General features: G+C 43.7%; 1 protein-coding gene and 1 long non-coding RNA gene across 3 annotated transcripts; one reads left to right on the top strand and one right to left on the bottom strand.

The window, feature by feature from the left end:
- LOC147210211 (uncharacterized) lies at window positions 1-27,648 on the top strand. 2 transcript variants are annotated; one of them, XR_015102946.1, is made up of 3 exons: window positions 1-214; window positions 1,143-1,238; window positions 27,112-27,648. It is a non-coding gene; the product is annotated as an uncharacterized LOC147210211 (long non-coding RNA). The 2 variants fall into 2 exon arrangements; XR_015102945.1 differs by lacking the exon at window positions 1-214 and having other exon boundaries at window positions 689-1,238.
- On the bottom strand, window positions 16,369-21,457 carry LOC147210212 (uncharacterized). Its single transcript, XM_086106841.1, has one exon. It carries the CDS (start codon window positions 21,144-21,146, stop codon window positions 18,540-18,542), a length of 2,607 nt encoding a protein of 868 aa, XP_085962967.1. The 5' UTR covers window positions 21,147-21,457; the 3' UTR covers window positions 16,369-18,539.
- Window positions 27,649-27,693: the final 45 nt, after the last annotated feature.

Raw genomic sequence — 27,693 nt, 5'->3', positions numbered from 1 at the left:
CTCTCATGCTTCCCCCAAATTGCGTCCTTTAACTCCATTCTGTCTAACCTGCTTTGCTCAATCTTTAACACTCTGCTAATCATGACACTGATAAGAATTTATTTTGGGAGGCTATTATGAATCACCTTTTTATTTTTATTTTTTGGAGAACTTTTTTTGAAGGGGTGGCTAAGAGGAATATGATGGCAAAAGGACGAGAAGGCCAAGAAAGAGAGTAAGCAATAATTGAGATTTTTTTTCTCGCAGAAGTCAATGCTACTGATCATTAAAAAAAAAATTAAGAATTTCTTTTTTAATTGTTAGTCATAAAATCAACATACCTTCAATTATATTAGTGTATATTTGTGTGCAGGATCGTGAGAATGCTTCTGCTAATAGCGCAAAACAGACGACCGTGATGATTTTTCGCTCTGTCTTATCATTTGTGTTTGGGTTTTTTTCTAAACTATTATATTGTGTTTTACTATTTTCATATCGGGGCAAAAAAAAAATCCTGATGTTGTAACAATACTTTATTTTTAGTGTCATTTATTTCATTCTATTTATTCTATATATTTAATACAAACTGTATCTTGATCTGCACCAAGACCGTTTCCCTACTGCACATAATGAGATTTTTATAAATCCTGCTCACCAGCATGCCCAAATAGTTGTCCTTTGTAATATGTTTAAATTGTTCCATCCTTCTCCTCACCCTTGCCACCAGCATTCCCTCTCGTCCCCATTTGTCCTTCAGCTCCATCAGCGTTCACTACTATCTCGCTCCATCTCCTTCTTTCCTTCCTCAGCCGCCTCATCTGCTTGCCCTGCGTCCAATATGGATGGACAGCTGACACATTTTAGTGCTCAGTCATCACTTCACAAACATTCCTCTTAGACAAACCTCTCAGTGGCTCCTTTTTTTTTTTTTTTTGCCGTCAATTTCTGCCTCCGCCGGGTCACCGTCCACCTTCTCGTTTTTCCCCCTTCCGTCCGTCCTTCCTTCCTTTCTTCCCGCCTCCTCCTCCTCTCTCGTTATAACCATCAAGAGAGAGAGAGAACGAGAGAGAGAGGCAAGTCCCATGACCCTTTCCTTTTCTCTCCTGTCCTCTCTTTCACTCCTCTTCCTCCCCGCATCCTTAAACTCTCCATCGCTGATTCAGCTCCCAGCAAGGAGGAGGAGGAAGGAGAGCCACCGCCTGCAGCGACCGCCTCACTCCGTACGGGCCGCCAGCCTCATCTGGACCACTTGGATTCTGGTAGGTGCGGAAGTGTCTCTTTATTTGCATGATGAAAAAAAACAAAGTGGACTTTGGAAACATCTGTGCTCAACGTGCGCGTGGGTGTGACACTGTGTGTGACTATTCTCTTAAATCATACCACTCAGTTGTCAATGTGTGTGACTTGCAGTCAATTTCGCGAAACATTTAAGAGATCCTGCGTCAGACTTGCCTCAGCAGTGAACACGATTGAGGCACATTTAGTTGGGGTGAAAAGGTCAAGGCTTCTATTTGTGTCTTTCAATTAGCTTCAACAGTGGCGCTGTTGTGCTCGCATACTAAAAAAATGTACACGCTCACTTATGAGGTTTACAATAATTTCAACTTCCAGAATTCACCCAGTGAGAAGGTTGCTGGGAATAAGGAAGCGATCTTGTCAAGTCAGTGGTGTACCCTGTTTGCAATTTTTTTTGGGGGGGGGGGGGGGGGTTGCTCCAACGATCCCATCAATCAATCAATCAATAAATATCGTCAATTGTTATATGTATATATTTGCATGTTTATTTTTCTACTCTTACAAAAGATCTTCCCATGAGGATTGGTTAAAGATTTTTTATTTTTCCTAAATTCAAAACTGAGCGTCCTCACATCCCAGGCGTGACCTTGATTCATTCTATTTATTTCGATCTCATCTCTATCCACAGACAACATGTGTGTCACTCTCCGCAAGGCGGGGAAGAGAGGTTTAATAATAGTTTGAAGCAAAGTTTCTAAAAGCGTAACGCATTCCGTTCCCTTAACTTGCACCGGCTAATTTTACCCGCGTTGCAAATGCCGTGAAGATCAGCGGTGTTCAGCTGTCTTGTCAAAGCTCCTGCGGAGATGCTGGAGGTGGCAAAGTGTCAGGTGTCCCGAAAGGACACGGCCTGGCATGGCTGTGCCGCTTATAGTCGACATGCAGCTGTTATCGTGGGCATCGTGTGCAGGTTCTGAGTGTGTACCGGCGTTAAGCAGAGTGGATGTGAAACTTAATGTGGACTTGGACTTTTAAATATAAATACTGAAGGTGCAAGGGAAAAAAAAGCATGACCTCAGATAAGGTCATGACAGGAGTTCTTTTTGGAAAATAGATCGTTCTTTGCCGAGTTTTAAGTTCGGCGGGCTGCCGAGTAACACAAGTTGAATACAAAGTGTCCTTTTATTGCCAGTTCAATGCAACTCATTGTGATTTAAACCAACAAAATGGTGACTAAAAAGGTGTTTGAAAAGTAAAAGAGGAGAGGGCGATGAAGATAAAAACATGATCAAATTTGAGAATTGTGTTCACTCATCAACATTTGGAAGAAAGATCTTGATTTAAACTTTTCTTTTTTAATTTAACCTATTCTGGTAGGTTAGCACATTGTCTTTTTTTTTTATTTTGTAATCATGCAGCATTTCAGCGAAATGGTACTTTACTTTTTTTTTTTACTTTACTTCATGACCGTTTGGCCCACGAGGGAGCTCAATGAAAAGCTCAGAATGGTTTGAAATCATTTAATTTTTTGGGGGTGTTATTCTTGTAATTTATAATCATGATGTATCAAGTCAGTCAATGACGGCGTGGCGCTATAATGGCCTGACTTTGGTAAATACACCCTGGGTTCAGTTTCCACCAAGCGAGGGTGTCAATTAGAGAGCAAATGTTTGTTCAATCTTTATCTGCCACCCTGTGATTGACTGACGTCCAGTCCAGGGTGGTGTGTCCGCCTTTCCCCTTAAGACAGCCGAGATATGCTCCGGCTCCCCGCAACCTTGAACAGGATGAACGTTATGGAAAATGCACGGATTGATGGTCATGTCAAGATATTTCAAATAGCTTTTTCATTGTTCTTGTCACCTTCACTGATTCCCTCGATAGAGATTTCACCTCATTCAGGAAAAAAAAGGTCCATTTTCACTTAATTTGACCAAATATGGTTCCTTGTGCTGTCAAGATGTCAATTATGGATCAAATCATTTGGTTTAATTACATATGTACTGCTTGCATAATGGCAATGATTAACACACTAGAAGCATTTCTAAAATTATTCAGGAAACAAGTGTGAAGACTACAATGAGCTCCCTTTTTTTTTTTTTTTTTTTTTTGTATACTGAAGTCTTGCAACGTCATTTTGAATGAGCTGGCGTCCGTGTGTGATTTTGTGCCAGTTGGTGTTGTCGTGCGCGTGTGACTCAACTCTCATTGACGAGTTGATTTACTCAACCTTTCTTCCTTCCCGAGGAAAGCGAGCGAGAATGAAAGGAAGAAAGGAAGAAGGGAGGATGAGCGTGATTTATGTTCGAGACTTTTTCGTTTAATGACTGGGCGGGCAGCTCTGATGTGCGCTGCCACCGTGGCCCTATTTGCAAAACAACAAAAAGGGGTTTTGTGGGGGGAGGGGGGGGGGTGCAGAGGGATGACATATTCATATCGTTTGTGCAGATGCATTCCGATTCACTGACCCGATTTTTGTTCAAAGCATGGGACACGGGAAAACACATTTGACACAAACACAAATTTCCACAACCTTTCTAGAAGTCTATTTGTCCTGCATTCAAAGAAAAAAGCCTTTATTCATGAGAATATTGTGCTGTGTCAGCAGTTTCACATTGACGGTCAAGGTGAAACATTCACACATCAAGACTGTCATGTCTGTATGGTTGTAAACGTTCCACCGGTGCAAACAAATCTTTAACGGGGGGGGGGGGGGGGGAAGCGCAAGTGTAACAGCTGTTCATCCAATTTAATCACACAACACACATGCAAATTTTGCGACTAACCCTTTTCTTTACCGAGTGATCATTAAATGCCCGGTGCGGCCGATGGTTCAATTCATTAAAAGCACAGCTCGGCCTTTGTACATTTGCTTATAAATTGGTATTGATCCCGGAGAAAGTGGTGTGTGCACCAATGTGTGTGTGTGTGTGTATTGTTACGCGCTTGCGTGTCTACGTGTCGGCTTTTCTAACTAATTCTGTAAATGTTGCCATCATCACAATCATCATGTATCTCCGTGTATCTGCTAGAGAAGAAGAATTGAAAAAGCTTGCTCTAAAAGCGGGGGTTGGCTTCTGCGTGCCGGACGAAAACTTTAGCGCACGGGTAAGAGGGAGGCGGGAACGAGATAGGAAAGAGGAATACAGACTGCAGAGGCAGCACCTGGGCTACGCTGACTGAAGGAAGGGAGAAGGAGAGCACAGAGAGTCAATTCCTTCCTTTCTTTGCTCTCGATACTCTCTCCTGATGCATCGGGGAGTGAGCGCAGAGGGGTAGTTGAGGAGGGCGAGTGTGTGCGTGTGTGTATGCGGCGGGGTGGTGCAATCCAACATCTGCCAGTAGGTAAGTACAACATCTCCCTCATTTTCCCCTTTGCAGCCCCGCCCCCAACATTCACACACACCCCACAACTGGGGGCTTCACACTCAAGGTGAAGTGTGTGACAATGCTGATGGATGACATGCTCACCAGATGTTATAGGAATGCGTAGACCTCCGCAATTTATAGCGCTGCAATTTTTTTTTCAAGTCTAGGACTTAAGTCTGGGTTTTAGCCTGCCCTTGCACTTTTTTGTCCGGCACTTTTAGACATCAGCATAAATACTGCATTATTATTGCAGTTTTGGTACTGTGTCTTTAGTCGTGTGGCTTTAGCGTTCTCTCTTCGGTTTAGCCGTGAGCAGGATTCTCAGTTCTGGTTCTTAGATTATGTCTACAGCGGTTATGTTACAGTTTAGGCTCTCATTTTTTTGGGTATATTTAGTCCCAAAATGATTCCTATTACTTATCCCAGATTTAGCTCGTAGCGTTAACGTTTCCTCCTATGACTTGCCCCAGATTTAGCTCTTCGCGTTACCGTTTCTTTTTACTTTACATCTTGAATATTTCATCCATAATTAGTTCCTCCAGCTGTTATTCCTCAAGATTTTTGCCGATTTTGATTTGTTTGTTAGATTAATTCCAGCATATTTTATCATACAGCTGTAGGCCACTTGTAAAAAGTGGGCCTCTATAATTTTAGACAGCGCAGCTGCACTCGAGCGTAAAAACCAGGACTATCTGGATTTCTATGTCGAGGCAAGCCTAAATCCTCACGTTTGGGAATTTGGTTCATCCTTGTCCCATGCTGAGTGTTCCGAGGACATTTTCTTTGACATGTGCCCCGGTACAACTGACAATTTGGTGGCTAAAAGCAGACAAGCTAACTTTATGCCTGCTGGAACAATGTCTACGTATCGCCGCAGGTAGCGTAACGCGATTTTCGTGATTTGCATCAAGGTGCAGCAGATTCTGATGTCCTCGGGCATCATTGCTAAATTTGACAACAGTGTGCTTTGAACCTCCTGAATGATTACCGGATCAATTCATTGAATGCATGATTATTATTTTTTTAATTGTTATGATTGCAGGAGACTGGACTGTCTCAGAATTGTTTATTTTATTCACTCCTTTGTTGTGTGTTCACAACCCCCCCCCCCTCCCCATAGAATTTATTTCGTGATTTCCTCGCTTGATTTTCTGTTTTAGTGCATTATTTTGACTTTTCTGAGTGTCATTGAAGTAATCATTAATTTACGGGTTTTCAGAGGCGGCCCTTGAACGTCTCTCGAGTCGAACGGTAGTAGAGAAGGCACGGTGACGTAGAAGGGCGTGATTTTATTGGTTGAGACTGTGAAAAGCATTAATAAAGCATACGTTTTAAAAACCAACACCACAGCTCTCCTTTTTCGGAGCTGCAACATCATGTTTGTTATATATTTTACATAATCATCCCACTGTAGATGACACAGCTATGAAGGTTAGGCGGGAAAAAAGGGGGTGGTCAGACATACACATACCTGCGTACAATCCAGGTGAAAGGCAGTCTCCAATATCTGTAATTTCCCTGCCAACGTTATATGATCGGGGCCATGGAGGTCTGCTTGCAAGTTCCTTATAAATGCACTTTGCGCACCTTGACCGCGAATCAACCTTGGGTCTCAAAGTGTATTTACTCAAATCCCAACTAGGTTTTGCTAAATTGTAAGTTCCTTCCCTAAAAGGTTGTGGCACGATAGCAAATAGGTTTAAAATGGCCTCCAAAACTGAACAGCGAATATGTGACAAGAGTTAATAGTTGAGGACGGCAGGGTGGTACATGTGATTTCCAAATCCAATTCACAATTCTGAAGTCTTGGGGTTTCAATTTGGGCTCTTGAATTGAATGCTGTCAATTGTTGATTAGAATGTGATTGTAAATGATTGTTGGTCGGCCTCTCACTCCATGTCAGCTGGGTTAGGCTCCAGCTCACCTGTGACCCTAATGTGGAGAAACGGAATAGAAAATGGATGGATGGATGATTAGATCGGGACTACTGTATCTGTATAAAATATTCCAAGCAAACTACATCAGCATTCCTCTTTTCGTGCTGAGTTCAAGTAAACACAGTGCAGCATTTCAGACAAGCAGCAAGTTCTCCTGGGACGGCCGAGCCATTTGTATCCCGAAGGCCACTTTATTAGGGAATTGTAAATGAGGAGAACCGGCAGCCCGGCCCGGTCATAGCGCCTGGTTGGCAACTCCCTCTCAGACGCACTATTTTAAAGACGCAGAATCGGCCAGTGCAATTTATCTTGGTTTTGATGAATCACGTCGCACATGCTTGAGTCATCTTTTTTTTTTTTTTTTTGCATATACCTGTACTTCTTCCATAATGCGCAAAACGGACCATGTGACAATTTGCGGACACAATCCCAGTTGCGCCCGGTAAGATTAGCTTCCATCCATTTGCGTGCACAATCAAGTTCATCTTTGTGTTTCCATTGAATTCTTCTGGCAGCCATATATAGTGCTGTATCTTTCATCCCGCAGTTTCAGTTATTGATTTTAGTCTTTAGTTTCCTTCCTTGGTAGTTTTTGTCCTCAGATTGGATGTTATTTCATCCATCCATCCATCCATCCATTTTCCGATCTGCCTATCCTCACAAGGGCCGCGGGGGGGTGCTGGAACCTATCCCAGCCGTCTTGAGGCAGTAGGCGGCGGACACCCTGAACCGGTTGCCAGTCAATCGCAGGGCACACAGAGACAAACAACCATCTGCGCTCACACTCACACCTAGGGACAATTTCGAGTGTTCAATCAGCCTTGCATGTATGTTTTTGGGATGTGGGAGGAAACCGGAGTACCCGGAGAAAACCCACACAGGCACGGGGAGAACATGCAAACTCCACACAGGGAGGCCGGCGCTGGAATTGAACCCGGTACCTCTGCACTGTGAGGTTCGACGCGCTAACCACACGACCACCGGGCCACCTGGATGTTATTCCTCCATTGAAATTTGGGTTAAAAGAAGAGAAATTGTGTTCAGGGGAAGTAACTTGACGTGTGTAACTGAGACATATTGCTAAGTGATTTCAGTAGACTTTATTTCGGTTTTAACTGATGTTATTCTGGGATCCTCTTGCCAGCTGGGATAGGCTTCGATTGGCCACAGCCCCTCAATAGGGTGTGGGTGGGATCCAAGGAACCAGGACTTCACGTCACCAAGGACTGTGGCCCACTTGGGGGACATACTTCTTTATATGCCCATATGAACAAGAGCAGCTATGGAATGTAAAGAAGTATGTATCTCAGGTCGGGACATTTGACAACCAACCAGTTGTTCATCATATACCTGTCTGCAAAATGACTGCAACATTGTGAGTAAAGAACGTGTAGTCGTATATTTCTACACATCTACAAGATGAGTTGCCTCCCGCCCATTAGATCGGGCTGAATCCAGTCGATTCAGTGCTGCAGAAATATTTACAGAGTGGCAAAGTGGAGATGCTGCAACAGCACAAGTCAGCAGTTGTTTGCTGTAACCTCGCAGATGGTTGTTGGGGGTTGCCCTTTCAGTGTATCTTTTAATTTTATTGAACTTCATGTTTCTATTGTGCGCTCATGGGGAGGTTTCGAATCGCATCTTGATTATTCTGCCCCGTTTCCCCCCCCAATAGACACGTCAGTGATAGACACCACCTGTTTCCGGTCAATGGTACAGTGATTAAATGCTTGCTTAATGGATAACATGGGCCAAGCGTTTCACGGGAGAGCGATAGTCTAGCTAGTGGGCGCATGATGTCTTGTCAGTTTCGACTCCTTCTTTGTAGTCACCCTGGCTGTATCTGTAAGACTCAAAACATGCTGCCCTGTATAAAAGCGTAATTTTCCATTTCAACGATCGACAACAGGGACCATAAATAGCAGCATTTTCCACGCCCTTCTTCGATTGTTTGTTACTCCTTTTGTATGTACAAGCTATGAATGTGTTATATTTCCTCAAGTTTGGGTTTGACTGTCCCACCCCCCCCCCATCGCAGCCCCTCAAAAGACTGCACTAACAAAAACAGGAGGAAGACAAAATATTCAAAGACCTCATTTGTGTGATAATTACTTGTAATATAAATTTTCACTTTGTTTCCACTTTTTAAATTCGTAATTCTTGAAGTGTCGCATTCTTTACAACTACATATAATATTATGACTTTAGTCTATTAACATATGCATATATTTCATAATGTAGGGACTACACTACTGTAGACACTCACTACTGTGATTACAGGGACAAATGATGTAGTGTAAAAAAAATTTAAAAAACACACACACACGCACACACACATACACACATACTGTACATATATATATTCTTGTAGCATAATATTTTATCCTTGAAATGTGGTTTCATTCTTTGAACGTTTTTACACTTCATTTTGATAACATGATGAATTTTTATGACGAACTGTTAAAAGTGAAGTAGTATTCTCATGACTTGATGAGTTTTCTTTAAACAGTTTAAGGGGAAAAAAAAATCCCAGTGTGGCTTTAGTACGCAAACACCATCAGAGAGTGACAATCAAAAAGAAATTGCTCAGCAAAATTTGAAAGATCCAACAATGCGGGATACACTTGCCATTGGATTCCCAAAGCGCTTCGAGGCAGTCATGGAGCTGCGAGCGCGTGATATAAAGCAAGACAAAAAGAGGCGTTGACTGGATTGATGTAATGTCCCGCGCTGGTGTTTGACCGTGTATTATATGGAAAGGGGTGGGGTTGGTATTATAGATGGGGATGGGGTTCTGGGCGGGTATTGTTCTGTCACTTTTCCTGTGTCAGCAGGTGGAAGCTCTCATCAGGGCATTAAATATGCAACAATGCTGACTGCGGCACCATGCTGAGCCAGCCGTAGCCGCATGACTGCATGTGGGAGGGGGTCCTTTACAAGTGAAACAGCAACACACACACATACATGCAGCACACACATACGGGGATGCCCCGACCTTCTTTCCCCGTTCTCCCTCACTGCCTGGGCACCGGCTGCTTGACTGCTTCCCCATCTGTGAGCCAACCCAAGAGCAACAATGAATAAGAAAGTCCCACTGCAGCTCCAAATAGAGCAATCGTGGAAGATATGCATGGCAACAACATGGAAAGGAATGGTTGATTTATACACTCTTACTGTCTTACTGTTTATTGTGCATGTTAAATTGCTCCATGTACAGCACTTTGTATGCAGCGATGGCTGTTTGAAAGTGCTCTATAAATACTGTTGACTTGACTTGACTTGACTCCTGTCATTGACCGCAGCAAACATTCTAATTCTATTGCATTTCCAAGCCCCATCCGGAGAGTGGAATCCATGTACCATCCATGTGTGATTCCCATTTATTGATTAGACTGGTGCTTTTTTTTAAAGTCTCTTTAAATGAAAATGATTACGGTACTCTTTTTGTCTGTTTGGTTTGCATTGTGACCGATTGACATTTTTGTTGTTGTTGCTATGCACTGTAGGAATCATGATTGATTGCGGTTGATTATTTTTTTTTCAATATGCAGTTTTGATGAGATAATCAATTTCAATCATATATTTAGTCAGAATAGGAAACTTGATCCAAATTCAACTCGTTCGTTTGATTCGTCATTTAGCTCAAAAGTCATATAATTGCGTCCCCTTGTGTGACACAACAAACACATTGTACCTCCAAGAAGCTGATCAGTCCCCACTCTGGGATGGAGATCAGATCAATGCTGAGATCAATTAAACAGACATCTGCTTGAATTAGACTCCATTAGACTGCCAAAGGCCCTCACCCCTACACAACACGCGTGCGTGTGTGTGTGTGTGTGTGTGTGTCTTTCTGTCGAATGCACCCTCCCATGTGCGTGTATGTGGACTCTTCAAAATGTGTGGCATTCCTCTATTTTGTGTCACTGAATAACGTAACAGCAACTTGGATTTGTAAACGCGTCACAAATTTTCCTCAGTTCTTGCCTAATGCTGAAAGCCATGTACAGTGGCTTCTTTTCGATAGATGTTGCAGCAGTAGATGACCACCATATAACCCGCTGGACACCCCGCAATGTGTCTACGCGCAATGAAAACCTTGAAATACTGTCCAGGTACTGTGACCGTGTAGTGGCAGACATGCGACTTGTAAATCAGATGCATCCTCTCAACCACTTGGAAACAATGAATACCTCCACAGACAACTTTGTACGTAAGGCTTGTGTGTATTGTTGATGGTGCAGGGAAAGAATGAGCTCTAAGACAGTTGTGTTAGCCGGAGTTTAATATAATGGCTCCCCCAAGTGTTTTCTGTACATCACGCGATGCTGCTGACACCAGAGCTGGTCCATTACAGCAAATATGAGGGCGGGCAGTGGGGTAGGAGTGGGTGGGGGTTACTGCTGTCTTCAAATGAGTGCACGGTATAATGATATCCACTGTCGTTGTGAAGTGATTAAAGTAACAAGAGCATAGTGGCACGCCACCTCTTCCTCAAACATGTTCATCTTACCGGCCACATGCTCAATCTGTTCCTGTTCTGGAATGTTTATTATTTAGTAAAGTCATCTTGAAATAGCTTTAAAATCATTTATATGGTCCACTGTCTTGTGATATTGGTTTTTGCTGTCTTGAGTGTTCAGGCGGTTTAATTAAGGATCCCAAGGAAGACAAGAAAACTGAGTTCAATCGTTGGTGTCTCATCAACAAAAAACACATGGAAACCATGGATACAAAGTACGAAAGTAAAAACAAACAAAAAAAACCCCAATAGCAATAACAACATATTTTGTGACGTGAGGTAAGTAATGCAAACGACTAATAAGCTAATAATGCACCTGTAGCAAGTAATACAGAAAATTCAGAACAGGCACTTGGGCACTATTATAATGTATACAGTCTTATATATTATGACCACACCAGTTATTGAATCCGTTTAAAAAATGTTAGTGAGCACAACATCAATCCCTCTCGTGTAATGCTGCTTAACTATTGTGTCAATGTTTTATTAATCACTAAACAATACCAAATAAACAGCAAAAATGGGATGACAATCGGGGAACGGAATGGTTTTGTCACCCACTTTAACGTAAAGTTAAATGGTATCCCATTGTTTGATTAATTTATGGAATAATCCAGAGAATAATGGATTCTAAAAATATTCCACTGTGACAGCCCCAGATGGCCGTGAGCAAAGGTAATAATCTGACAACTCCGTTTTCACTCCACGACAGCAAGGCATATAAAACCCCAACAGATTGCAATAGCTTGCAGGTGCGCAAAAACGGACTCCGCCCACCAACTCTCACAGAGGAAAGACAAGGAAATCAAATGAAAAGAAAAACAACCTGTGGACATAACATATGCCACTTAACGTCGCCTGATTTTACCACCTTTTTGCCATTTGAATTTGCATTATATTTATGTTATTTTCCTGAAATTTTTATGGGAAGAAAATGCTTGAAGCATTTGAAATGGTCTGTAAGAAGAAATATGCACATGTTGAATGTGGACGGTCAGGCAGATTTTGACACTCTCTCGAATGAATGGAAATATGTTGTTCAATGGCGCATGTGAGTGGAGTGACATGAGTTTTCATTACGTGTCCATGGTTAGAATCATTTTTAAAATTTTTCATTATAGTTAGTTTTATCTTGTTTTGACTTTTGCTTATTGTTTAAATTTAATTAGTTTATCAAATAGCTTTAAAAGCTAGTTTGTAAGTTTTTATTTTTTTTAAATGCTCCATTTTAATTGAGTTTTTATTATTATTATTTTTAAGTATATGCTGTAATAAAATAAACTACAATTCTCAAGAGACTTTTTGACCTTCCTTCTTCTGTATGGATGCACAGTAATATAAATATAAATTCGTTTTAGTTTTATCAACTAAAATGTAGTTTGTTTGTTTTCATTTTTATTTTATTTCCTTCACAAAAACGTTTTTCAATTTTCCTTTGGGGTGCATGCAACTGAATTAACCGATGTTGACGTGAAATATGTGGAGGACATGTAGTTCTTATGTATCTCGAGAGACAGATGGAAGTTTGGATTATGTTTGTAGTATGTCGGCAAATGCATGAGTTGACAAGCATAATGTGCTTGTATCATGAGTCAGAAAGCTTTACTATATGACAACACTGTCCAATGGTTAAAAAAAAAAAAAAAGGACGTACTTGTCTCTCTGGCTTTTCTGAGCACAGAATTACAGTCGTAAAGTGCGGGCTTCTGGACAAGTGCTCCGTTCTTAACCTTGTGGCATGCTACATCGTTCTCAATGTTTGCGATGTCACACTGACTTGGTCGTCAAACAAAATTGACCTCAGTAAAAAATAAAATGTCTCTGCCATGGATGAGTATTGAGTGCCAAGATCCCTACATGCCGTAGCCCCTCATTTGAAAGAGCCAAAGATGCTCAGTGGGTCCTCCACTGTCCTTCATTACGTGAACGTATCCAGGAGAAGGTGAGAAAAAGAGTGCAGAGTTAGGACACGGCGAGTGAAAGAAAAACACAGGAAGAGAGACAGAAATAGAAATTGAAGTGCACAGGTTGGCGGCGGAGGAATAGAAAAGGACAAGGGACTGGAAAAAGTAAGCCAAGGTAACATTAAAACGCCTTTGTGTGTGTTTAGCTTACAAGAAACACGTGGATTAGTGGTCAATATGCCAACAAAAAAAGAGAAAAACAATCAAGGATGAGGACTCGGTCGTACAGGATATAAATTCCGAAGTGCACGAGCGCCATTCCCTCAAAGTAAATCTCCCGAAACCATAAAGAGTTACGCGTTGTGATCTGTTCCCCAGATCGTTGTGTGCTTTGCGATAATTGCTTCCATTTTCTGGCCCTGAGACTATTACAGTATATGAACGCTGGATTACTGTCTGTACAAGTGAGCGTTCCACACTTGCAAGAAGCGCTGAATCAGCAGCAGAGATGCGGCAAAACTTGGAGCTTTCGTGTACGGAAGAAGGAAAAAGAAGAACAACCCTTTATTAGTGTTAACAGCGGGAGTGTGTGTGTGCTGGCCTCAGGCTGTTGTACCACTTATGGGGTCCATTTTGTAGAACAGTGAATGCATTCTCAACCCCCGCCACCCCCCCCCCCCACCCCCCTCGCCGAATCCAACGATATCAGTGCATTACCTTGGCGGGATCAAATTCCATTAACTGCGAAACAAGTGAGCACACCTCCAACCTCAAATAGGTGTGCGCATGCAGAGAGAGAATCAATCACACTGTAATTCTGCATTTAAAAAAAAAAAAAAAAAAAAAAGCTCCCGGTTCCTCGAGAGCCATGTCCTGCCTGTTTTAGATCTTTCCTGACTTCATCTCACCTCATTCACTTGATCATGATCCTTTCAGGCTTTGACAGAGCTTGCTGATGAGCTGATGGTTTCAATCCGGTGTCTTATTATTTGCCTTCTTATTTGAGCTGTATGACCCTGTGATTGACACGGTGACAAGTTCATACCACTTCTCTCAATGAGATAGACTCCAGCATGTCCGCGACTCTCGTGAGGATAAGTGGTTCAGAGAATGAATGGATGGATGAACCAAATGAATTCGGAGAGAAAAGCGTTCATACTACAGTCATCCCGTATTTTGTTATTTATACACTAACATAACCTAACTTATACATCTTATACACACACACACATATATATATATATATATTTACATATACAGTATATACTGTATGTATATATATATATATATATATATATATATATATATACATATATATATATATATATATATATGTATACACTGTATATATATATTAGCATATAGCATTAAGTAATGTTAATTACTCCAAACATTTACTTCTACATGCATGTATACTATTAAATTTGGTCTTATAAATATTTTATATACTCATACACATGTACATATATCTGTACAGGGGGCGTACCTACTTCCCGGATTTTTGTGTTTCGCGGGAGGTCTTGGTCCCCTTTAACCGCAATAAGTGAGGGATCACTGTATTGGCATTACGAATATAAATAATTGTATTCATGGTTTATATACTCAACACACTTGAGTATGCTGAGAGACAGACATTGTGACCCTCGAGCAGGGGTAGGGAATTCCGGTTCCTCGAGAGCCAGATCCTGCCTGTTTTCGAGCTCTCTCTCTATTCTTCAACACATCTCATTCAAACGATCAGCTCACCAGCAAGCTCTGTAGAAGCCTGAAACGATTCAATTGAATCGGGTGTAATAGAGTAGAGAGAATTCTAAAACAGGCAGTTGAGGAACCGGAGTTCGCGTACAGTGTTTGAAGCTCAATCCGTGCGGCCCACAAATTGAGACGTGCCCTAAATTGTCCTTAGGTGTAAATATAAGTGTGAATGCTTGTTTTGTTTATCCTGTATGTGCCCTGCGATTGGCTGATGTCCAGTTCAGGGTTGCCCCACCTCTGCCCAAAGTCAGCTGGGTTTGGCTCCAGCTCAAGCAGGACCCCCAAATGAGGAGAAGTGGTCCAAAAAATCGATGATGAATGAAAGATTACAAGCAATTGTGAGTTTCTGAGTGTACTTTTAACTGCAGCCGCACGTGTTTGATGACAGGGATACTTTCAGAGGTCCACAAATTTAAACTTATACATCACTAGTACATACACTGTAGAATTCCTAGCAGGGAGCCAAAAAAGTAACTTCATGTGTTTTTAATTGCATTGGACAGAATGTATATTAAGTTACTACAGCTTCGAATGAATCGAGGCTTAAATAAGTAGAAGTGGTGGCCGGTTGAAAGGGGGAGGGGCGGGGTTGGTGGAGGAGGGGCGGCATCGGAGCGTGCTCAGCGTATGAATCAGAGTCACCGATACAGACAGGAAGGTGAAGATAAAAGGCAGGGTTGCGGCAGCTTGGCGAGTGTGGATCATGACATCACTCTCCCGCAAGTTGAAACCGCATCTTCGCCACGTTGACAATGAAGGAAGTCCTTCAAAAGAAAAAAAGGAAAGCGTGCAAATACACAAATCCAGTACCTGCGATTGTTTCATTGACCTTTGCCTGTGCCTTTCGTCATCTCAATCCAATCTCATTTAATGAGAAAACGTGAAGCTTTTTCCTTCATCACAAAAGGTCGTTTTTATCTCTTTGCCATTACTTCCCCCATCGTGCAATGCACGTATACATATAAAACACACTCACAAACGCACACACATCGTATATACACACACATGTGAGCTTCGTTTCCCATCAGACAATTGGCCGAGACAATAAAGACTGAAGCATCTTTAACTCTTCAAGGGACGGCGGTTACGAAAGTGGACATCTTATCATGTTATCAGGTTACAGCTTGCGTGAAAGGGTTAAACAAAATAGTTTGAAACTTCATCTCAGTATTTTCTCAACACGTAAAAATCACAGGAGCTGCAACATTGGCAGAGCCGTTATTCTTGTCTTTGTCGTATTGTTATTTCTTTCATTCAAGTTGTGGGGGGGAGGGGGGGGGGGTGCTGGCGTTGATGACATGTCCATGCAGGAGTCAAGGCTGGTTGGATTTTTTTCGTCTTGCTGAGGCCGATAAAACGCATACATGGAGTTATGATTTATTTGGCACATTCTTCCTGAATCTACTGTGTCGTGTGTTTTAACCAACACAAATCAGCACATAGGAGAGCAGTGATAAATGAAACGATTGCTTTTATCGTTTATAGCAGGAGCATTAGGGTTTTTTTTCTTCTGTTTTGAGTTATATTCTTAACTGTAATATTTGCATCCTGCATTGAACAATGGATCCTGTTTAGCAAATGTACTGATAAAATCAGTTTTTTATGAAATGTAAATGTCAGAGATTTTCTCGGACAAAGTTAAAGAAATGACTCGGCACACAGGAAAATTGTCTTCAATATCGGCGGGAGCGGATCTCTGAGAGCGAACGACGGTTAGTTGCTCCGCGATCACACTCTCAGTCCCGCCACCGCGAGTTCGACATTTTATTGTAACATATGCAAAATACAAGAAAAACACTGCCCCCGATGTTTGCATGCCGCACCCCGGTCCGGCTCCTCGGTAGTGATTGGTTACCTGTTTTTCCAACTTGAACCACCAGTACATTGGCGCCTTTTCTGGCTGGTCTACATCGAATTAGCATGTTGTAGACTTTGCGGATGGTCAATGTCTTCTGGGCGCGACGGGTGTTCTCAACTCGTCTTTTGTTGCTCAACCGCTGTTCCCGAATTATTCATTCCCCTTTTGTGACCGAGTGTCGCCTTCTCCCCTGTGGTTGTCCACCTGTATTGACGTGCTAATTGTGGACTTCAACAGTCCCCCGGCCAGATGTGTGCAGGCATTTGGGGGTGCTGGATACGCACCCAAACGCTTCGATGTGCCCAAATTAAATGAAACTTTAAACATGATACAATTTTGCTCATAGATTCCTCTAACATTCCCACCTCTGTATCATAATTAAAGTTTCGTCAAACGCCCAGGTGACATTGATATGCAATTGCACGGGTGGGAAGAAAAACTGTCCTGAGGGGAAGGGGGTGTAACGATCAGGACAGAAAACCCTTCCCGGGCAATGGCTATACATTAAATGAAAATCAAAATCTAATCTAGACACACATTAAATGAAAATCAAAACCTAATCTAAACACAAAGTAATTTAAAATCAAATCGAATCTAAACACACCTCGAATGAAAATCAAAATCTAACAAAACTAACTACTAACTAACTACTATATACAAAGTAAGCCAACCCAAGAACATCAAACACTCACATCTGCAATGCTTTTCTGTGAAGTCGTCATACGGGCTTACATAAGGTTCCAGTAAATCAATCACCAAAGTCAGTGTTAACATAATCTTCGTCAGACTCCGTGTGCACCTGTTGGTACTCCGACATGGCCACAGTCAGGTGAGCCGCCACTTCACTTTGATAGCATCCATGAATTTGGCAGCACAACCTCTGACCAGCGGGATCGCGCAAGCGACACGAAAACACAAAAAGAAAAATATACCAACAATCGTCTCCTGCCTCCCGACATTGAATCCCATGGGGCAAGTCACTCCTTCTGTGGGCCTGTGTGCCCACCGTGACTTCTCTTAGGCCCATAAGGATGATGCCGATGATGCTGATGGTGCATCGGCAACGCTTGACTGCCCTTCCGGTGGTCTTTCGGCGGCACGCAAGGTCAGCGCACTTGGACTTAGGTGCTGATTCTCCTTCCTGGGACTGGCGTCGCTAGGCCCCTCAACCTCAAACCGAAGGAGCTTGCACTGCGACTGGTGGATCCAGCCATCGCGTCCTTCGATCTTGACCGCAGTTTTTGTTGCTGCAATCACTTGGGAGGGGCCATTCCAGCGTTCACTGTCCCAGAGAAGTCTTTTCAGCACCTTGAGGAAATTCTGATCACCACTCCGGACCTGGCGAGTCTGTGGAGCAGAACACTCTGGCAAGTCATTGTGCCTATGCATCTCTTTCTGATCAAATAGTCTTTTAGTCTCTCTCATTGTCTCAATGAGCCTGGCTTTGACAGTTCCATTAATGCATTCCACAAATCCAGCCGATTGCGGGTGGTACGCACAGTGTCGCTCCAAATCAGTGTCCAACAATTCGCCCAATGCTTTCATGACAGTTCCTGAATCATCGTGAGCGCTCGAAGACAGTTCAACCCATTTTGAAAACACATCAACAATGACAAGACAGTATCGTTTCCCTTGTGTTTGGTTCAAACAGATTACACAACATCTCCAAATTCTTTTTGAAATATGCATAAACCCATGTGTATGATAATATTGGTGCACCTGTGTTATCATCGCTATCATCCCCCCTGTTGACACATGTGACAAGCCATGTGTCAACCTCGCGGCGCACTCGAAGAGAGAGATTGGAAGCCAACGTTTCCCGCCTTCCAATTTCTCTATCCCTGCGTCATCTGGTTGTGCTCTCTTATTTGTCCAATATTTTCGTTCTGTGTGAGGTGCAAAAATTTGTCTTGATTTCAAATCATCCTGTGTTGTGTCCTGTGCCTCTATTGCTAGTACGTCACGTGTTACTGCAATTTGTCAGCTGAAATGAACGGCCGGAGTAGTCATCACTTTCCAATTGATGTATTGACGCACCCAGCCATCCTGTGTTTCCTCGCACCCCGGATTGGCGGGGGAGGGGTTCCACAGGTGGTTTGGAACGGAGCTCGCAAGGTTATTCATATTTTTCCACTCACATTGCTCTGGTTTGCCGAGCGGTATGTAAATGTGTTGCCCTTGTGAGAGGAGGGGCTTGACCGCCCTTCCTACCCGCGCTGTGGTGAAACACCACTGATCTTTCCAATACACGTGCTCAACAACGATACCCTGGGGTTGCAGGCCCAGAAAAACTTTAGTGTAGTCAGGGTCTGGTCCTGGTGTCTGCTTACGTCTGATAGTCACGTGCAGGTTGTTCGCCGTTTGCACGTTACCTCCTGGCTTTAATTTGGTACCTGCCAATCGAACTAGACATTCGGAACTCCGAGTTACGTCATCGTTCGGTAAATCGAGTGTCCAAAAATAGCGAGCATCATGTTGACTGTTCCCCATGCGGGCTTCAATCTGGCCCTTGTGATTTACGATGGTGTAAATCTCGAGTTGCGTTTGAGCATCCCGTCCCAATAAATTATGTGGACAGCGAGAATTTAGCGCGGCTTCGACGAGTGCCTTCCGATTTGGGTCTGTGGGGGAAGTAATGGTTACTGTTTGCGATAACGTCAGGGGCTGCACGGAGCCGTGTGCTCCTTTCATGCGAATTTTGCCATCGCTTGGCTTCACAGTAACGCGATCCCAACGACCAAGAACAGTGATATCGGCGCCCGTGTCAACAAGGAAGACGGTCGGGATTCCTTCAACCAACAACGTCATTTCCGGTTTAGTTATGGACGAGGTTTCACATCTCAGCAGGTAGTTTTCTGTGTCGAAAACATGATTGCTACCGGCTAAGATGTCACCCTCGTCCTCACTTGAGGCGGGCGATTCAAACAAAGGCGCAGAGGCCTTTATCGCTGTCATAGCTACCTCCTCTTTTTTATTCCGTATCGTTTGTAAATCCTCCTCATCTGATGAGGAGGTCCCCGTGCTACCATCACGCTCCCGCACGCGCCTGTCCTTCCGCTGTTGTCTACATTCTTTCACCATGTGACCCTTTTGCCCACAAAGAAAACATCTGCCTTCAACAAAACGTTTTTGGTCCCTAGGGGTTAATTTGAAGGGAGCAAACGACCGTATTTGTTTATTACCTTTATAAGGAGGACCCGGGGTTTTCCCGTGTGCGTGTGGGTTTTTTGCGGCGTAATAAATGTTGGTCACGTGACTCTCATTCTTCCTTTTCTTGTTCTCGAGTCGTTCGTAATTCCGTGCGTAATTCAAAACCTCATCGATCGGACATGTTGGCCAATTCAAATTATGTCTTTTAACATATTGGGTAACATCAGGATGTGCTTGGTTTAGCAAATGCTGTTTTAAATGCGAATTGAACAAGTCTGACTGTGTCTCAGGGATACCGCCGTGTATTTTGAACACTATTCGCAGACGATGGAAAAAATCGTCCGTAGTTTCGTCAGCCTTTTGGATGCATGTGGCAATTTGTTTTGGATCTTGCGTCCGCTCGTATGCCTTGGCGCAACGTTCCATAATTTGGTCAAGGGGTCCCCCTACCTGCGTGAGTTCATCATAGCACAGATAACCTCCCGCAGCTTTCCTACCATTAAAGTTGCCCACAACTGCGCCAAACTTGGAACTGGTAGTTAATGAGAGCAATTTCAAAAGTTCACTCGCGTTAAGCCTGTGACTGTGGACTAAATCGGATAGTTCCCTTACGAACTCGTCCGGATCGTCCTTCGGTTTTGGAAGTGACGCGGCGATGTCTCGAAATTCGGCTGGCGTCCATGGTCTATATACGTACAGCGATTTGTCGTTCGTCGACGGCATTTGAACCATAGGGAACGCTTGGAAAGGGTACCATTCGAATCTAGACTCATACGAATTATGCTCTAGCGAGGTGGATGGGTCGAGGGTCCGCCTCCACTCACCCACCGTGCCTTTGGAGCGCGTTTCGTGTTGATGTCCAGGGTTTGGACCATCCTGCGATTTGACCGGGTTCTCTAGACTCCAATTCTGTGCGGTAGTTTGATCGAGGGGTGTTATGGGGGCTTGGTTAGTTCCCCAGGGCGGAGGGGGTACCGAATTCTTTTCTCTCGTAGTTTGCGATTGTGGGGGGAAGGCCGGGTACAACTCCCCCGAAACGGCGGCCGCTGGAGCGGCTGAGGGTTGCGTTGCAGCAGCCGCTGCAATTAAATCCTCATCCAGCCTCTGACGTGTGTCTTTCGCCTTTTTCACCCGTATTCGTCTGGCCCTTTCAACGAGTGTTTTACACTTGTACCATTGTTTACCGTGTTCATTATTTTTCCGCTTTTCTTTGTCTTTCAGCGATAATTTGCCCAACACCGTTTCCAATTCATCGCAATCATTAACGTCTCCCGAGAATCCGTATTTCTTTTTCCACTTTTTCACGAATCGCGTTGACCCTCTGCAGTCAATTTCAGCTAATCGTGTGTTTTCAATGATCGCCTCTACATCGTAACGTGCTGTTGTCTGCTGTGTTCCGCTCAATCGCCAACAACCCGAGGACTTCCGTGTCGCCATGTTGCCTAGCAACAGCTGGAAGCGTTTAGAGGTATTTTACAAAAAGAAAAAAAATCGCGATCTAGATCTGGGTCGTCACCCGAAAACAAACGGTACGTGCCCGCGCCGGAGTTTATATGGGTTACGTTACCACAATAGTGTGTTCACCAATCACACTCACGCACTAACACAAACCGATACGCGCAATATACGCATACAACGTTAGATGCAACACACGCCGAGGTGGTCAACCTCCGCAGGAAGACAAAGCTTCCTTACCGTTTTCGCTTAGCGAGAAACGATATCTAAATGAGCCGATGCTCTCACAGATGCGCTTGGGCTCTGTGTCCCGGGGATCTAATTTCCCCCGTACCGCTAACCACGAAACGGTACTCGAGCTAGCCTACTCCGTTTTCGGCGTTAACTCGTCTAATTCCGTCATTCAGTGGAGATAACCGACTACGCAACGGCTTCTCCACCACGCCGACTGACCTTATTTTTCCGACAATTGTCCCGATGCCGAGCTGAACCCAGGTTCGTTGGATGATGGCGCTTGCTTGCTCCTCACGGTGTCCGGTGCGGGGCTGGCTCCTCCTGGAAAAGTCTCCACGAGGTCTGGTCGGCTTCGGAGGCGCGAAACACGCGATCAGCCACGGATCGTCCACCGGAGGAAATCGGAGAGTCCAACAAAAAGCTCAAATCCGTTCGAACAAGCACATCATCCTGCCGACAACGCCAAGTTTCTGTCAGAGATTTTCTCGGACAAAGTTAAAGAAATGACTCGGCACACAGGAAAATTGTCTTCAATATCGGCGGGAGCGGATCTCTGAGAGCGAACGACGGTTAGTTGCTCCGCGATCACACTCTCAGTCCCGCCACCGCGAGTTCGACATTTTATTGTAACATATGCAAAATACAAGAAAAACACTGCCCCCGATGTTTGCATGCCGCACCCCGGTCCGGCTCCTCGGTAGTGATTGGTTACCTGTTTTTCCAACTTGAACCACCAGTACATTGGCGCCTTTTCTGGCTGGTCTACATCGAATTAGCATGTTGTAGACTTTGCGGATGGTCAATGTCTTCTGGGCGCGACGGGTGTTCTCAACTCGTCTTTTGTTGCTCAACCGCTGTTCCCGAATTATTCATTCCCCTTTTGTGACCGAGTGTCGCCTTCTCCCCTGTGGTTGTCCACCTGTATTGACGTGCTAATTGTGGACTTCAACAGTCCCCCGGCCAGATGTGTGCAGGCATTTGGGGGTGCTGGATACGCACCCAAACGCTTCGATGTGCCCAAATTAAATGAAACTTTAAACATGATACAATTTTGCTCATAGATTCCTCTAACAGTAAAAGTCTTAAGTAACATTTGAACTGTACTGTTAGATAAGTGAGTGTTCACACGTCATTGGCGACGATAAGTTTAACTTCTGGATCCGCGACACAAGTTTATTTCACATTCAAAGTGTGATAAATTTTTCCGAATGGGTCTTGAAGGAAATCACATGTTCCTTGAAAACGTCACGATCTGGAAATTAGGGCTATCCTCAAACTTCACCGAGCCATGTGTGTGTGTGTGTGTGTGTGTGTGTGTGTGTGTGTGTGTGTGTGTGTGTGTGTGTGTGTGTGTGTGTGTGTGTGTGTGTGTGAGATGTGTGGACAGGAGAACTGGCCAACCTTGAAAGTATCCATGCAAGGCGTGCAAAGGCCATAACGGAATTAAGTTTTTTTTAAGATACATTGAAGTCATTGAGGTCATGCAAAATGATGTCGACAAAACAGGATATATTTTGCGGAATTATGTTGAGCAGTTTTTGCATAAGTATGCTAACAAACAAATCAGAAAACAACTGGTTACAAAAAAAAATATATCTCCTTGGCCGATATGTTAATGTCCACATTTTTGTTGCAGTATGCTCAGTGTACTGTGTGTCTGCCAATCAATAAATGCTGCTCAATTACTTTTTGCTAACATTTTGTATCATAACCAAACTTACTGATGTAAAAAGATATCAGAAATGTGTCATGTTGCTGGGTTAAAGCAAGATCTGACACATTTTAGATTGACACACCCTTTTGCTGTATATGTAGCATGATCAAGATTCTTGAATCCTGAAATGTTTCAATGGGCAAAAATAAATGACATAGTGCGATCATCCTCAAAGAAGGGCAGGACAAGTGTGCACCAAAGAGGAGTGGATATAATTAAATATATCATCTAAATAGCTATTGATTGTCTGCAGGGTGTTGCTGTTGGATTAAAAGGTGAGGGAATTAAAGCGCTTTGAGGATTAAATCGTTATGATGTAAAACCAAGAACATAAACACTGCAAAAATCACAACGTATAGAACGCTCAATAAGGTCCTCCACTATCACGGCATTTAAGATTTGGTTCAGGATCACGACCAAAGGTGCTCACGGGTTCGTTTGCGTGCGCTCTGTGACAAACACAGCAGTGACACAAGGTCAAGCAAGCGACGGCGGGGAGTAGATAGCATTATCACCAACTGCATTAACCCACAGAGGAATGTCAAATGATAACGGCTACATTTTTCGCGGTAGCATTTCAATACCTGAGCCGAAGTTACCTTGCAAGGTCATCACGCGTTGTTTTATTTAAAAAAAATTTTTTTCAAGAAGACGTGTTTTATCTTCAGCGAGTGTAAAGAGGATAATAATTAAAAAAATATAGTTCTGTGACACCCCCAAGTCTTGTTCTGATTAACCAGTCAGGCTCTGAAATGCTGAAATAATGCTGAGTCGATGCGCAGGGAGCGGCGCGACGGCAGAGTAGCCAGTTAGCGATTGTCGACCGTGGACTGCACCATCATTAGCATGACCGACCCAAATGATGATTGGGGTTTTAGTGCACCAGTTATATTTGATCCAACTTGAATGTTTGCATTAGCTCCAGTATTGTCTTATATCAGAATTACACAACAGTGGAAAAGTATCAGGCTACCATTAGATTTGGACTGAGGGTGCTTATTTGCAGTGGCGCACAGTGAGGTGACTGGTGAGGACTCTGGAGTTGGATGTTAACATATTAACCCAAAATACCTGTAGAAGATTAGCCTGTACAGTCAAACCTCGGTTTTCATCCATGAAAACCGAATTGTTCGAAAACCGAAACCACGCTCTTTTTAAAATGAAAATGTTTGTTGAACACATCTGCTCACAATGGAAAGCAACACGAGGAAGCGTCACTTCCTCGTGTAAGGAAGGCGAGAGGAGTCAAATGGTGCATTCAAGTGCGCGCAGTTTGTTCGAGCATCGAAATTTGTCATCCGAGGCATAAAAAACTCGAAATTTTTGGTCGAAAACCGAATTGGTCGAGAATCGAGACGTTCGAAAACCGAGGTTTGACTGTATTTGTTTTTTGACCTAAACATTTGTTGTCAAAGCTTTTGATTCTGCTTCAAACACTTTTCAACGTGATAGCAAAAAAAAAACTAAAAACATAAAAGGATATTTAATGTAAGGTCAAGTTCATTGTGGTTTATCTGATCTCTCTTCCATCCATCCATCCGTTTTCCGATCCGCTTATCCCCACAAGGGTCGCGGGGGATGCTGGAGCCTATCGTAGCTATCTTTGGGCAGCAAGCGGGAGACACCCTGAAACGGTTGCCAGCCAATCACAGGACACACATAGCCGAACAACCATCCGCGCTCACACTCACACCTTGGGACAGTTTGGAGTGTTCAATCAGCCCGCCATGCATGTTTTTGGAAAAAATCTAATTATATATTTTTTTTAGCTGTTCAAGTTTTTCACCAGTCAGCAACAATAACCTGAAAGAAATCATATATGGAGCACATTTTCTTCAACTAATCTGAGCAAAACCAGCAGGAATTGGGCCTAGATGATTAAATTTACAGCTGACCACAGGTCAACGTTTGTTTCATTGCTATAGTGGGCCTCACATTAAGCTAATTATCAAACTGGCAGACACTCTCATCAGACATGCGACATCATTAGGTTGCCATGTCTATATGTGCTTCATTCCGATGCAGCATTACCGAGGATTATTGCCTTCTTAAGTGGATTTTAATGGATATTTCGTAAGAGTGGCCTCGCTGTTGCCCAGGCCTCTTGATCAGTTGGTCGCGGTGAGAGTGCGACGGGATGTGGCGCATTGAGGTTTGCAAGGCCTCGCCCGTGGCACTCTCACGCTGTAACTCGACAGCGGGTCGCTCGCTGAGATCCGCTTTGGGCTGATTAGGGGAGAAGGCTGAGAGGGAAGCTGAGGGAAAACAGAAGCCGACACTCAGAGCAGTGTGAGTGATGGCAAGTTGGGCTCGTAAGGTTCTGGCGTCAGGCCAGGAAATGGAAAATAAGACCGTGAACTAGAGTGACAGAGTCTGCTGTGGGACTGACTTGGAAGTGGCGAACCCGGTGGTGGGTTGGCAGCTGTTCCCTCACACCACACACTCGTACTGTGAGCGGGTCCCCAGGGATACCTTGCACCGTGACTGACCTTCCCGCTGTGACCCCCTTGACTGACTTTCCCACTGCGTCATGCCCCGCCTTGTCCCTCGGTGCTGGTGTCAAACTGTCCCCACCCGGTCCTTTGCCTTCCTGTCTTTCAATATAAGGCCAGGAATGCAGTGGACAGCACACACCCGGAATAGACAAGAGGCCAGCCCTGAGGGAGAGAACCTGCAGCTGCAAACATGACGCGGCATAAATAGTTCATAGAGTTTGGAGGTCTATAGCAAACTGCTTTTAGTGCGTTGTTTGATTGGACATTCTATGTATACATTTGCTCTTTTCAACTCAACCCAACCGTATTTATAGAGCACTTTAAAACAACCACCGCTGTAAACAAAGTGCTGTACATGGAACAAAGATTATTTGGACAACAACAAACAATAAAATAATAAATTAGCAACAAAGGCAGTAGAAAGCACAAAAACAGTCAAACTACACATCAAATCGAATGCTTAGTCAAAAGTCGTAGAATTAAAAATGAGTTTTGAGACGAGTGTTAAAGATGGGCAGCGAGGGGGCTTGCCAAACATTCAGTGGGAGTTCATTCCAAAGAGAGGGACCAGAAACGGAAAAGGTTCGATCCCCTCTGAGCCTTCGCTTAGTTCTTGGTACCTCTAATAATATCTGATCCGCAGACCTGAGGCATCGGGCAGGTGTGTAGGAGCGGAGGAGCTCAGAGAGGTAAGGTTGGCGCAAGGCCATTTAAAGAATTGAAAAGAAATCATCTTAAAAAGAACTCTAAAATGGATCGGGAGCCAGTGAAGGGATGCCAAGAGTTATGTGCTCCCGCTTTAGTGAAAAGAAGGTTTACATATTCAGCCAGAAAATATTGACCGTTTCCACCGCGGTGTCAATACTCTATTTGAACGGGGTGATTCCTTAATGATTATATGTTAAGCAATTGGCTAACAGAACCAGGAATTGTGTCCCGCTGAGGCGAGAGTGCTGAGTGCATCATCTGGGCACTGCGGAGCTCGAGACAGTGGATGGCCCGCAGAAATGCAGAAAAATGAGTGTGTGTGGATGCGTTAACAGCTGACGAATGTTGTACAATGCTGGAGGTCATCCTGTGTGCCTTCATTTGTGCTATTAACAATTTAGGTGATGAATTTCTTGTTTTCCGCAACTTTGGTAGCTTCTTTCTTATCTCTTAAGGCTCTCCACAGACAGACAGAAAGACACACACGCACACACATGCGTGTGTGCGCGCGCGCACACACACACACTATTTTCATCTTGTTTGCGCTTTCCTTTTCTGCATTCCCTTATCCTGTTAATTTTCTTCATCTACTTCCTCCATCTTCACTTCATTCCCTTTTTTTGTATACTTATGCTTCCTCAATGCAAAACAGGCACTTTTTCAAGGGCAACGACTGATTATCAGCGACTGAGTGTTGACTGTGCGTCTCCATATTCGTGCGAGCGTGTTGCGCATGCTTGTTTCGATGCGCCAGCCACATGAACTGACATTATTTTTCCTTGTCTGGCCCTTGCAGGTGTCCACCCAGATGGGTTCTCCAGCTGCAACAACCTTCTGTTCCAGAATCTACTTTCTCCCCATCCCAAACAACTTATGTAAATGCTTTGCTAAAGCTGGTAAAATGGAACCAAATCAACTGTTCAATGGATTTGGTCCCCTTCAACCAGCTGTAGCTGTGCATTGATTGCTCCGACTACTCACCCCACCCGCTCGCGCCCCTGTCACATGTGTGTGCCTGCAAATACGAAGGACCAATTTATGCAAAGAAGAGTGTTTGTTGCACCACTTTCAACAGCCACACACACATGCGCGCGTGCGCATGCACACACACACACACACACACATATATATACTCTATATATATATACACACACACTATTTGCATGAGTAACTGTCTTATGTCATTGTAATTTAGTATCGTCAGGGACAGTGAAAGGAAAACTGTGGTGCCATAGTTGCATTTTTTTTTATGTACTGTGACTGCATGCACAAACAAGCTTTGATTGTGCTACTAATCTTTCAATCAATAAAAGACAAAATTCCAACAAATGTATCAGGTAATCTTGTTTCTTGATTTCGGGCAAAGGTGGTGAGTTTT

Source organism: Hippocampus guttulatus, chromosome 1 (genome assembly GCF_054856545.1).
Source record: "Hippocampus guttulatus isolate MCC_2025c chromosome 1, RoL_Hgut_1.0, whole genome shotgun sequence".
NCBI lineage: Eukaryota > Metazoa > Chordata > Actinopteri > Syngnathiformes > Syngnathidae > Hippocampus > Hippocampus guttulatus.
The sequence above is the reverse complement of the archived record's forward strand: the minus strand, read 5'-3'. Positions and strand labels throughout refer to the sequence as shown.